This window comes from Kogia breviceps, chromosome 1 (genome assembly GCF_026419965.1).
Source record: "Kogia breviceps isolate mKogBre1 chromosome 1, mKogBre1 haplotype 1, whole genome shotgun sequence".
Taxonomy (NCBI): Eukaryota; Metazoa; Chordata; class Mammalia; order Artiodactyla; family Physeteridae; genus Kogia; species Kogia breviceps.
In genome coordinates this window covers 5,669,083-5,682,837 of record NC_081310.1, presented here as the reverse complement: position 1 = coordinate 5,682,837, position 13,755 = coordinate 5,669,083, and the positions used below count along the sequence as shown (strand labels likewise).

General features: G+C 38.3%; 1 protein-coding gene across 3 annotated transcripts in view; it reads right to left on the bottom strand.

Moving 5' to 3' along the window:
• KCNT2 (potassium sodium-activated channel subfamily T member 2) overlaps nt 1–13,755 on the bottom strand; it is a 377,107-nt gene that overhangs the window by 96,860 nt on the left and 266,492 nt on the right. For all 3 annotated transcript variants that reach the window (XM_059048725.2, XM_059048889.2, XM_067027514.1), the window contains exons 15-16: nt 8,435–8,584; nt 6,830–7,059 (exon numbers count right to left, since the gene is read on the bottom strand). In XM_059048725.2, coding sequence (XP_058904708.1) covers nt 6,830–7,059; nt 8,435–8,584 — 380 coding nt within the window. The remainder of the gene's footprint in view (nt 1–6,829; nt 7,060–8,434; nt 8,585–13,755) is intronic.

Here is a 13,755-nt window from a genome sequence, read left to right as displayed (position 1 = left end):
CTTTTTAGCCCATTTTGTTATCTTTCTTTTACAGATTTCTAACCGCTTTTTTACATTAGAACCTTTAATGTTTATGTTTATTCAACAAATATTTATCAAGTGCTCTGTGTGGCAAGCACTAGTCTAGGCACTTGAGATCTGCAAGGAACACGGCAGACAAGGTTTCTACACTTATGGATTTACCTTTAAGATAATCGAGTGGACAAAGAAGTGAAAAAAGTAATTCCTGGTAACGCTGAATACCATGCAGAAAATAAAACAGAATGATGTGATACGGAATAGTGGGCATAGGAAACGCTTTCACTAGGCGACAAGAAGGGCTACTCTGAAATCATGACATTTGATTTCTTTGACCTAAAAGAAAATCATGAGCACAGAAATACCACGGAAATACCTTGGGGCAATAAGAAGAGAGAATCTAAATAGCTTAAGGCTTTTGAATTCTTGGGCTACTCAAGCAATAGTAAAGGGAAGAAACAAATTCCTTTGAGATTTTTAATTAACATTTAAAAACGAGTCTAAACATCAGTATATGGAAAGTGGATGTCTCTTCCCTTCTGGAAGAAATAATCCAATGTAACGGATAAGTGCCTCCATATTTTGCGATCACTCACTTCATGTATGCTCTTATGGAGAGCCAGCCACCCTTCTGAAAGCCCTTAGCCCTCATTTCGTCTCATTCTTCAAAGCGACTATTAAAACACTCTCTATTTCCTTCAGACTTCTGTCTGACCTCGCCACCTTCTTCACTATATAACAGCCTGAGTTTGCAAAGGGGAGGGGGGGGGAGAAAACCTCACGGGTTTTGGCATCTCAATGTTTCCGAGTGTGAAAGTTGAGAGAAACAAGACTGGGGAGAATATCTGGGTCCTCCTCAACATTGAAGTGTGGGAGGTCAGGTTTTAGAGGCTAGTACCTCTTCATATACTATACCCAACACTCAGATTAGAGGGAGGGGTACGCCGGTGTGTCTACAGTCAACAGGGAAGACTCCTGCGAGGGGCCTGTAGGAATATGTCTAGAGCTGCTGTGCCCGAGGCAAGGCCATGATGACCAGCAGTCAGCAATTCCAGTACCTGAGCGGAGACAAAGGCGGTTGGCATCAGAAACTGTACACTCAGCCAGCGTTCTACCACCATAAATAAGGATTGACTTATAATTCAATCTACCTTAGAGGGGAGATGGGGTTCTTAGCAAAACTGAGATTGACTTTTCCACTAATCAGGTGACTGGATCTGATCAAACACGAAATTCTACACGGTTGATTTATCGAAATAAAGCCATACGATATGATTTGCATCTTAATACTATTAATCCAAATCCATATTTATGACATTTATCCCCTGAAGATGACCACGTCGTCTAATTCATAGAGGAAAGAGAAGTTACCGCAGAAGAAATCCTTCAACTCCCTCCCTGTCTTCAAGCAAATGAACATGAACATTTTTTTTCCCCCTCATTTACATGTGGAATGAAACAGACATACCTCCATTTATGTAAAATTAAGCCTTACTCTTGCGGTCGGGATAAGTCCCCACCTGCTTCCTAAGGAACCATGTTCTCTGAATTCCGCCCCCTTCCAAATACGTCTCCACATCACCTCCAATTACCTCTTTCCCATCTTCCTGCCCCACACAGGAAATGTGCTCGCTCCCTGACAATTCTGCCAACACTGATATCTGGCACCAAGCTGGGCTTGGGGGATACGATCAAGAGAAAGTCAGGATTTAGCAGAGGGAAGACACAATTTTAGAAAGCAGTCACAGTTACAGAGACAAGTTCTTCTTTGCATCCTTCCCCTAACAAAACCTGGCTCTTCTCCGACATCTCTCCCCGAAGTTCTGAAGGCTGCAACACCTAAAGACATGTCTGCGTTTGGGAAGCGGGGAGACACCCTCAATGTTCTCACTGCCTCTTTCAGACCATTTTCCTTTCATCCCCTACAATACCCCAGACCTGTACCCAGTATCTTTCACTATTTTCTTTGTTCAGTCCTGTGTCTGTCATCCCATGGACTGTTTTTTTTTTTTTTTTTAATTGAAGTACAGCTAACAACATTATATTAGTTTGAGGTGTACACGTAGTGATTCCATTTTTTTTTTTTTTTTTTTTTTGCGGTACGCGGGCCTCTCACTGCTGTGGCCTCTCCCGTTGCGGAGCACAGGCTCCGGACGCGCAGGCGCAGCGGCCACGGCTCACGGGCCCAGCCGCTCCGCAGCATGTGGGATCTTCCCGGACCGGGGCACGAACCCGTGTCTCCTGCATCGGCAGGCGGACTCTCAACTGCTGTGCCACCAGGGAAGCCCTCCATTTTTTTTAATAGATTATACTCCACGAATGGCCTTTTCTCCCATCATTCCTTAGCCATCCACTTTAACGGTCATACCCTGGATTTTATAATTACTATTGATTACAAATAAGCTCTATTTCTGGCATCTCATTCTTTGATACCTATGGTCACCTCTTCTCTTCCCAGCTCTCTCCTTTTTTGATTCCCACTGGAACTATAATCTATTAAATTCACTAGCTTTCCAGTCTCCTTCAACCAACAGATGTCTTTTCACTTCCTTTTACCTAAATTAAGTGCCATGGTCCATCACTGTGTTCATCCTCTTACATACACTCCTGATTAACTTGTCCTTCTCACTTTCTTGCACATCTACCGTCGCCACCCAGCCTTTTCTCTGTACTCTTTTTCAGCACAACTTTTTCAGAGTCGCCTAGACCTAGTTTCTCTACATCGTCCTCTGCCATTCCGTCACAAACCCCTCTGGTCTGGCATCCTCCACTACCACTTCATTGAAAGGGCTGTTGTCAAGACAAAGAACACCGTTTTGCTAAATTCAATGGCCAGTTCTCAGTTCTCACGTTATTTGACCTACTTGCAGCATCGGACATGGCTGGTAACTCCACCCTCTGCATACACTTGATTCATTCGGATTCCGGGACAGGACACTCATCTGTTTTCCCTGCTACCTTGTAGTAGCTCCTTCTTTGTCTCCTTTGTTGGTTTCTTCTCCTCATCCTGATATTAATATTGACATGCTGCCGGATTTGGTCCTTTGTTTTTATCCCTTTCCTGCCCACAATCATTTCCTCAATGATCTTGTTCAGTCTCATGGCTTTAAATATAATACATAAGCTCAGGAATCCAAAATTGACTTTTTCAGCATACACCCCTCTCCTGAAGTCTAGACTCCTATCTAATCTCTTGTTTGACATCTTCCTCTCAATGTCTAACAGATATTTGAGGTCCACTGCGTCCCACACTGAACTCTGTATCTCCCCTGGCTCCCACTAAACCTTTACTCCCCGACCCTCACTGATGGCCATTCCCTTTTTCCTGCTGCTTATATGAAAAACCTTGAGTTCTTTACACTTCTCTTTTTCTTACAGTTCACTTCCCATTCAGCAGCAAATCCTGGTTCCTCTACCTTCACAGTATACACAGAATTTTTTTCTTTTTTACCAATGCCACTTGAAAATGCAGTGGATCCTTGACCTAAATCATCTATTCTCAACAGCAGCCAAAGTGATTGTATTAAAACGGAGTTCAGCACAGGTGAGATCACGCTGTTCTTCTGCTTAGAACTTTATCATGACTCCCACTTCACTTAGAGTAGAAGCTACAACTCTTACATTGACTTAAAAAGCCCAACACGATCTGACCTCCTTTTACCTTTTCCCTCTCATCTCCTGTACTCGTACCATCAAATCATCATGTTTGAGTCCCAAGTCCTCTTTTATGTTGTTAAATTAATTTTTATTGGTGTATAGTTGCTTTATAATGTTGTGTTAGTTTCTGCTGTACAGCAAACTGAAGCAGCTATACGTATACATATATCTCCTATTTTTTAGACTTTCTTCCCACTTAGGTCACCACAGAGCACTGAATAGAGTTCCCTGTGCTATACAGTAGGTTCTCATTAGTTATCTGTTTTATACAGAGTATCAATAGTGTATATGTGTCAAGCCCAATCTCCCAATTCATCCCACACCCCCCTTCCCCCTTGGTATCCATACATTTGTTCTCTATGTCTGTGTCTCTGTTTCTGCTTTGCAAATGAGATCATCTGCATCATTTTTCTAGATTCCACATGTATGCGATAATATACGATATTTGTCTCTTTCTGACTTACTTCACTCAGTATGACACTCTCTAGGTCCATCCACGTCTCTACAAATGACCCAATTCTGTTCCATTTTATGGCTGAGTAATATTCCATTGTATACGAGGGTCTCTTTACTGTTCCTGGAGCACATCAGTCAGACTCCTACTCCTACTTTAGGGCCTTTGTACTGGCTATTATCCCTGAAGGAATGTTCTTCTTTCAGACTATCACAGGGATAATTCCCTCATTTTCTTCAAGTATTTTCTCAAATGTCACCTTTTCCATGAGGCCTACAATCCACTCAAAAATCCAGTTCTCCTAAAATTCATACACACTTTTACGAGCTCTGTTTTCTTCTATCTTTTATCTTATTACTCATCACCTTCTAACATACTAAATAATTTACTTTTTTTTTGTATGTGTTATTTATTGCAAGCCTTCCCCATGATAGAATGTTAGCTCTGGGAGCTAGGGATCTTCGTCTGCTTGTTCTCTAATCACAAATACTTATAAGAGTTCCTGGCACACACTAGGTACTCAATAAGTAATTTTTGAATATGTGAAAGAAATGAATAGAACTGCTATTGAAGAGAAATAATCATGTTATATCAATGACAATCAGATTTACTTAACGAAGTCCAAGCAGGGCCAGGAAATATGCCTCAGTGGGGGTGATATTGGGACTGAGATGCAAAGGATTAGAAGCAGTTACATAGGAAAGGCAAAGTTGGGGGCTGAGGAGTAGGTCCTGTCCGAGGAAACAAAAGCATTAAGGTCCACTGGTGAAAAACCATTAGGGAAGATTGAAATGAATTAATATCACTGGGGCTTAGGAGAGCAATTGAAGAGATGATAAAAAACCATTAGTGAAGACTGAAAGAAATTTAGTATGATTGGGACTTAGGAAAGCAATTGAAGGGATGGTAAAATGTGGGACTAAAAATATAAGAAAGAATCATTAAACAAAAAAACAAATTTTAAGTAAAGTGACTGTGTAATTTATCTTCTAAACTGGGATATTGCTGAGAGTCAAAGTAGAGTTCTCTTAATAATGACACCAGGACAATGTATATAAACTGGTACTGCCCTGGGAAAACTGGGATTGCCTCATGTAAAAAAGAGATTTTGATCATCCAATTATAAGCCAGGTTATAAAATTTAGACTTTTTTTCCCCATGGCTCATAGGAAGCAATTTAAAGGATTAGTGCAGGAGAATGACTATAACATTGTGTAAACATTATTACTCTGGTTGCAAGGTGGAGGAGAGTGCAGGGCAGCAAGGCCGGAGGCGTGGAGCAAAGGTTGGGGGGATGATGCTGCGGTGGAGGGAAAGGATGAGGGAGGTTCAGGCTGACCACACTGATAGCACTAGAGTGGACACAGAAACGAATGACATTAGGGGCTACTTAATGATCAGCTTTCATAGAATTCAGTGAATTATGACGTGTACGAGGAGAGGAATCGTCAGAGGCAGATTTGTGGCATTACCAATCAGAGGATGATGGTGTCCCGTTTGTTTTTAGCAAAAAAAGATGGAGGTGGAAATGGATTTGAATGAGGGGGGAAAGATTAGTTCAATTTGAACATGCCGCGTTGGTTTCTCCTGTAGGCACCCAGATAGAAATAACCCACGGACAGTTGAATATATTGTTGTGAAGAGAGGTTTAAGGTAATGATTTAGGTAAGGGAAGCATCCATTTATGGAGGACAGTTGAATCTCTGAGAACAGATGGGACTATTTAGGGAAAATGAATGTACAGGATGCAGAGGAAAAGCACTGGAGTGTTTTAAGAACTGTCACACGTTGCGAAGATGTCCACTAGATTTAGTGACAAAGAGGAGAGTGGTGGCCTTGCCAGAGTAGTTGCAATGATATAATGATTGCAGATTTCAGACTAAACTGGTAGAGATGTGAGGGAACGATGAGATTTCAAGCCATCAACCGCAGACAGCTCTTTAGAGGAATTTATCTGTGAAAATGATGTCGTAACATGAGGTCCAGAAGTGTGTGTGTGCGTGTGCGTGTGCGTGTGCGTGTGTGTGTGTGTGTGTGTGTGTGTGTGTGTAGAGATGTGAAGTCAAAGAGAGAGACAGAGGGAGGGAGGAGAGAATGAACCAGGGATTTTGAAAAAAAAAAAAAAAATTAGGTAATGAGGATGAAAAATACTGAAGTCCCTAAGGGGGAAATAGAGAAGGGTTCATGGCATAAGTGAAGGCATTTATACTAAAATATTAGAAGTTAAAAGAAGAAACACATTTTCCTCGTGATAGAAACTAAATGCTGATAGGTGTGTAGGTGGTTTGGTGGCAAAATTTAAAGGAAACACTTATTTGTCTGAATCTTTTTTGTGTCACAGAAGCCAAGTTCATTGATGAGAATTAGATGAAGGATAGGAGAGTTTTGAGAAAAATGGAGAGTATTTGAAAGAGCCACTACTGATAACTGAATAGAGAACTGACAAAGAAACATAGAAGTGTCAGGTGCTTATATACTAATCAAATACATAAAATCATCATTAGAAGTTTTGAATTAGCTTAATTTCTTACCAATTTAACAGATTAGAAATTTTGTTCTGTATACTTAGCTACACCAAGTTTGTAATGCACACAAGTATGTTTTAAATTTGGCTTTTGAATTTTAAGAAAAAATAAAGTATATTTATTATTCTTTTCAAAGAAAGAGACTAATGATATTTCAAGATGTATTTATACTTACCCATGCTGGCAATTATGCTATGTACAGGTAATCTAGATGGTCCATGATAAAATGACCTTGATACATTGCTTTTTTTCTGATGGTCGTGGTTTTTAAATGCTGAATTCTCTTCTTTGGTAATATTAATATAGAAACATATATCTGTAGCACTCATAATATATCGAGGACCTGGATTCAGCAAAATGTTTTTATTATCCTCCCTCCTAATACCAATCAAGCAGACACCAAACCTTAATATAAAAAAGAAAATAAAAGAGTTTAAGGGTTAAATTCAGCAATTAGTTGTTTTTTAAAGTTCACATATGTAAGAAAATAATTAAACTATTATAAGGCAGAGAAAAATTAAAACCTCAAATAAAAACATTTGAAAGCTTGAAAAGATCCTAAGAGTTCAAGGCTCTTGTCTTTAAAGGAAAACAACAACAACAACTATGTCCTTAGTGTGTTGTGAAATCAATTTAGTTAATTAAGACTATATATGTTTTTTAATACAAAAGAATGGAATAAAAGATAATAGAATTATCAGAGTACATATCATTTAGTAAGGGTAAGAGTTTTATTGTAAATTTTGTGTGTGTATACTGGGTCTTACCATAAAATATATACCTTAATTTGGTCAAAAAAGATAAAAGAGTATTTCTTACTTTGGTCAAAAAAGTTAGAAAGCCATTGGCTTAGAGGAGAGGGAGAAACTTACTCAAGATCACAAGAGAAAGAATTAGGGTCCATAAATTTATTTTAGCTCTGTCTCGAATTTTAGAAAAAAAATTAGAAAAAAAAATTAAATAGCATTGAATAGGCATGCAACTTAATTAGGAGAAATAATAACCACTGAATGTAACAGGTGTTACTTAAAATTTCTTATATACTTTTTCAGGTTATGTTCCAAACACAAAACCTCCTGAATATTTTTATCTCAATATGTCTTATAGTGTTACAAATAAATCAAACTTTAAAATATTTTTTAAATATAAAAAAAGTATATGAACAGAATCATGATGGGAATTAAAGTAGAATACTTTACATATTAGATTACTGGAATATACTAGATTATTACAAATCTTAAAAATGTTATATTAATATTTTATAATACTAATAATATATTATTTTTATGTTAGACATACTTTTTTATTTCTTAAGTAAAGAATTTCTCTCAAAAAGAACAAAAGTAATAATGTTCTATGTTTGACTTGGAAAGTACTATCATTTATTTTTTAACTTATTTTTCTGGACAAAGCAAGTTTATAAATGTTCCAGCTTTTATAAATGTTATTTTTACCTTGTTTAAATTTTTAATCAACACTTTAAAATTTAGGTTTATAAAGGAGATTCATTTTCATGTGAATTTTTACAGGATTAAAATATTTTTAAAGATAAATTAAAAGATACTAAAGTCAATATTCCTCCTAAGTTATATGACACACCCAAGAATCTTAACTTGTAGAGACCACACAAAAGGCCAGAATTCAAATGTCTCAATAATTATGTCAAAAATTCAAGAATACTTGCAACTTATGAGTATCACTATGGGTTATATTATGGAAAACTGTGTTTAAAGGTGTGACTGATTAATATTTTAATTGCACTCTGGAAGCAGAAACCTACTTTTTGTGTGCATGGAAAGAAGCATAGGTGAAGCTCTTTCCTTCATATTCGGCAAAAAATGTACTTTCTTCCAAAACAATGTGGTACACTTCATTCCCAGAGCATCGGCCGTACATCTTCTGCCATTGTTCTGGCGATTGCTGGCCTTCCCTGCAACGAAAGCACACACACATACGCACAGAGAGAGACAGACAGTGAATGCGGTTCAAACAACAGCCCTTGTCACACACAATCTGGAGTTTTCCAACTCGAAGAATGGACAAGCACAGTTCAAAGAAGCTCTCTGTGTGATGCTCAAAATGACGGCATGATTTACAAAGAGTTGCTAGAAAAATTTCGAAACTAACACAACACAGAAGCTTGAGAGATGGCAAATTTTTTTAAAGTAGAAGGTTTTCACAATCTAGTTCATAAAAGCATTTATTGTGATCATGAACCCGTGAGCTACAGCATGTGATTTTTAGTCTTTGTTTACGTATATCGTGTCATGCACGACCTATATATAATACTTGGCTCATAGTCTCAGTAATACAGCCCACTTCATCCCCTTTATGATACCTGCTTGACTCCTGTATGTAATTGACTTTGCTTTGTGTTTAAAATTATGAATACATACATCTCAAATTATCAGTTTGATTTTATAGAAAATGTACTCTTAATTTCTGTCCATATCATGGCAATGAATTTCATCCAATTGTGTACCAGTTAAGAAAAGATACTTCTTTGTGAGAAAAGTAAGGATCTCCAAAAGAGATTACCAGAAGTAGTTTATTTTTTTGTTTTTTTTTTTTTGCGGTATGCGGGCCTCTCACTGCTGTGGCCTCTCCCGTTGCGGAGCACAGGCTCCGGACGCGCAGGCCTAGCGGCCATGGCTCACGGGCTTAGTTGCTCCGCGGCACGTGGGATCCATGTGGGATCTTCCCGGACCAGGGCACGAACCCGCGTCTCCCGCATCGGCAGGCGGATTCTCAACCACTGCGCCACCAGGGAAGCCCCAGAAGTAGTTTTTTAAAAGAAGATAAGTTTATCACAGAAAGTGCAGTTTCTTTTTTATTCTAGAATATTCTGCTCAGTGAGTTTGGAAATTTATTAAAAACTCAACTTATGGGCTTCCCTGGTGGCGCAGTGGTTGGGAGTCCGCCTGCCGATGCAGGGGACGCGGGTTCGCGCCCAGGTCCGGGAAGATCCCACGTGCCGCGGAGCGGCTGGGCCCGTGAGCCGTGGCCGCTGAGCCTGCGCGTCCGGAGTCTGTGCTCCGCGATGGGAGAGGCCGCAGCAGTGAGAGGCCCGCGCACCGCAAAAAAAAAAAAAAAAGACTCAACTTATGACAAAATTTATTGTGACTATACAGTAATGATTTTTCCCATTTTGTACAGTAAATTCCATCTACTTTTGGTGAATAAAGTTTATGAACTCTGTAAGTACAACAAATGTACCTTCTAGAAGAAAAGAGATGAATTTATAAAAATCAAAATATTTCATCATAATCTCTTTAGCTTCTGGATGGATTAAAGCAGACAAGTCATATTTATCATATTTTAAACTCTGAGTTTTGTCTGAAAACATTATAAAACACTTACAAACATTTTCAAAGTGTCAGTAAATTTTTTTAAAAACATATTTTCCAGGTATGTTTCACTTGCACTTCATTACTTCTTAAGGATACTTAAGGGTTAAGAGTCTGGGCCTTGGAGTCTGACTGCCTGATCTGAGCCCTAACTCTGCAATCTTGGGTGAGTTATTTAACTTCTCTGTGATACTTTACTTCTGTAAAAAACATTATCGGTCTTACTGGGCTGGAGAAAATGCCATAAATCAAGTAAATCATTTAGCAGATGCTGGGAGCATAGTAATCCTCGGTAAATGTTAGCATCCATTATTATTTTGCTGTTATATCTTCCTCATGGCTGAATTCGGGAGCCACTTTCAACATTCCTAGTCACAATATGAACAATATTGCTCTTGAAATCTTTACCCTTTCTTCTGTAATGTTAATATATTTTTGAAACTAGGAAAATAAAACAAAACACATTTGACTGTTGACTATATACGGCTGCACTTAACTACTACTTCCTAAGAATGATTGTTTCTGGTGGAGAAAACTTTTCCTTTGGCCAACAGAAATAAAAACTATTTTTGGTATGTAACATATTGCTACTTGGCAAGATAGTACTTGGCAAAGATAGAATCCGTTTAAAGGGCTGAAAATACAAGAGAAGGTGCCAGTAAACCATCAGGGTTTCTTTGTCATCCCAAAGGCCTCATGGGGTCAAATAATTGTCACATAAGGGCACTAAAAGCTATTCAAGAGAATCACAAATCTAATTCCAGCAGCTGAAATGGAAATACAATATGGTAACTTGGAAGGAAACAGAAAAGGACGGGGTCAGACAAGGACAGTTCTGATGAATTTCCTTAAATCACTTGCTAGTTCCATGCTATTTTATACTGGCACCTTTTTCACCAAACATCTTTAATGAATTGTTAAATTCAGCCAATTGTAAATACACATTTTTTTTTTTTTTTGCTTTCACTTCATGTTCATTACTTGAGAAATGTTGGAAATTAGCAACTCCATCTACTACTAATGGTCATGTCCATGTCTTGCTCATTAATTCCTACATGAAATATTTATCGAGCACTTGGGATGCGGCAAGAAAAGTTCTAGATTTCTAGGCGATGGCAGTTGACAAATAGGGCAGACGTACTTTCTTTCTTGAATCCTTTAGTGGAGGAAAACTGACAATACAGCAAATTATGTGTTGGAAGTGATAACTGGTGGGGAGAAAAACAGAGCCGAGAGGGAAAGCGTTTTCAGGGGTGGATTGTAATATCAATAGTATGACTGAGGAAGAGCTCACTGAGAGAATGACATTTAAGTAAAAATCTTGGAAAGGATGAGAGAGGTAGTCACAGGGGAGAAGACTTTCTGGCAGAGGCAGCAGCAAGTGCTTCCCTGAGGCAGGGGGATGCCTGGTATGGCTGAGGAGAAGCAAGGAAGCCAGCTTGGCTGAGGTTGAGGAAGGAGGAGAAAATGAGGTCAGAGAAGTAACTGGCAGGGAGACGGGTCATGAAGGGATTTCTAAAATCTTACTACTTTGACCTTGATAGGGAAAATTTGCAAAAGATTCTGACTTATACTTCGCAAAAAGCCCTCTGGTCACTGTTCTGAGAATAGACTGAAGCAGCAGCAATGACCAGTGAGGTCATATATAATCATTATCGCAATGATTTAGCAAGAAGATGATGGCTTGGACCAGGTGAGATTCTGGGTGTGTTCTGCAAGTGGACCTGAAAGTATTTGCTGACGGAAGAGAAAAATAAACACCTTCAGTGCCCATGGCCATCAGAAATATGAAAATTAAATGAATAAATAAATATCCATACAGATAAAAGTAAAAATGTAAGTACTAATGCTTATAAAGCACCATGGGGAAATCTCAAATTCAAAATGTTAAAAGAATTAAGTAGCTCTAGGTGGCTCATTTAGTTAACTAGGTCCTAGGGAAGAAGACACGTAAATCAGAGATAGTGTATGTGGGCTTCACAAACATTTGGAATGTTTATTTTTTCTAAATTTGGAATGTTAGGTTCATGGATGCTCATAATAATATTCTTATACCTTTGAATATCTGAAATATTTTCTAACAAATAAAAAAATAAAATGCATCACCAAAGTGAAAACACAAACCAGGACTAGTAGTAAGGATTTTAAGCTTTCTGTTGTTATATTTTTCACTGCTACCTTTCAAGGCAGCATTACAGGCTACACTACACAGGGCCTCCCTGCTTACCAATATTTTGAGACTAACATTTTATTTAGGTAGAAAGTAATATTTTCCCCTCTTACTATGATGAATGTATCAACAATTTTTTTTTCCAAATAGCTACCCAGTTATTCAGTTTATTGAATAGTCTATCTTTTCACACCCTGGTTTAAAATAACTCCCCTATCAAACACCAAATTGCTGTTGCCTATGGGCCTCGATCTCAGCTTTCTAGTCGGTCAAATTGATTTGCCTCTACCCATTCCCTAACACTACCTATGTCGACTATTGTAGCTACAAAATTGTTTCAAAATACATCAGGATAATCCCTCTCATTACTATTCTCCTTCAAAAATTTTCTTGCTATGCTTGTCTCTTCATTTTTCCATACAAACTTAAAATCAGCTGGTTTACTTCGAAAAGAATAACTTTGATATGATTATTGGGATGATTAATAAATTTGGGTGAAATTGACAGCCTTGTGATATTGACAATATTCCTTTATATGTTTATTACTTGTCTATTTCTGCCACCATCTCTCACTCATCCTGAAGCAGAATGTAAGCACCAGAACTTCTCAGTCCATTGTCTATCCTGATCTCTGTGGGATCTCCAGTAACTAGAACATCTTCTAGAATACAGTGAATGTTCCAAAAAATGTTTGTTTAATGCCAGCATTTAATTCTTCTGACAGTCTATGAGATGCATGCTAGTATTATGCCCACCACACAGATAAAGAAACTGAGGCTCAATGGTTTCAAGTCTTTGGTCTTGCCAGCATGGACAGACCAAAGAATTCAACCCAGGCAGCCTGGCTACAAACACTGCCCTTTACTCAGAAGCTTCAGTTCTGAGTAACTCCAATATTTATCGTGAATGTGTAGCTGTTCTATTTCTTTTCTTCAGGATACTAGAATTTGAGAGCCAAATTTTCCTTTTACCCTTATTAATAATACAAGGCATTTTATAGCCTGTAGATTTGTAAAACACAAAAACAAAATAAAAAACTTCTGATTTGCCTTCAACTTACCATTCTACCCGAATTTTCTTTTGTCTTTTCCTACTTTATGTATCTGGGGAGACTTAATTCAGATTATTTTTGAATGAGAGGAAATTTATCATATAAATAAATAATACATTTCCAAAGATTTTATACAAGAGAATTCTTTAACTCTACCACTTAAGTAGCTCTTAAGTAGCACTTGCCCATTTCTCCACCATCAACTCTTACACTCTAAAAACTGTGCTAACCCATCTCCTAGCTTCCTTGCTTCCTGTGTTGGTTGGTGCTACAATAGGAGTGAATTTCAAAATCTCAAATCACTTCCTGTCGCTCTCCTGCCGAAAATAGTTAAAGGGCTTCCTCCTTCCATTTGAAAAAGGTGAACTTTCTTCCCATCATTACAAAGCCCTACTGACCTATGCCACGCCTGTCTTCCAAATTTCAAGTATCATTCCTGCGTCCTTTCTCTTGAGCTCTCCAGCCATGAGCAGTCTTTAATGTCCCCTGGAGAAGAAACTCTCCTATCCTGGTCTTCTCACAATGCTGTTCCT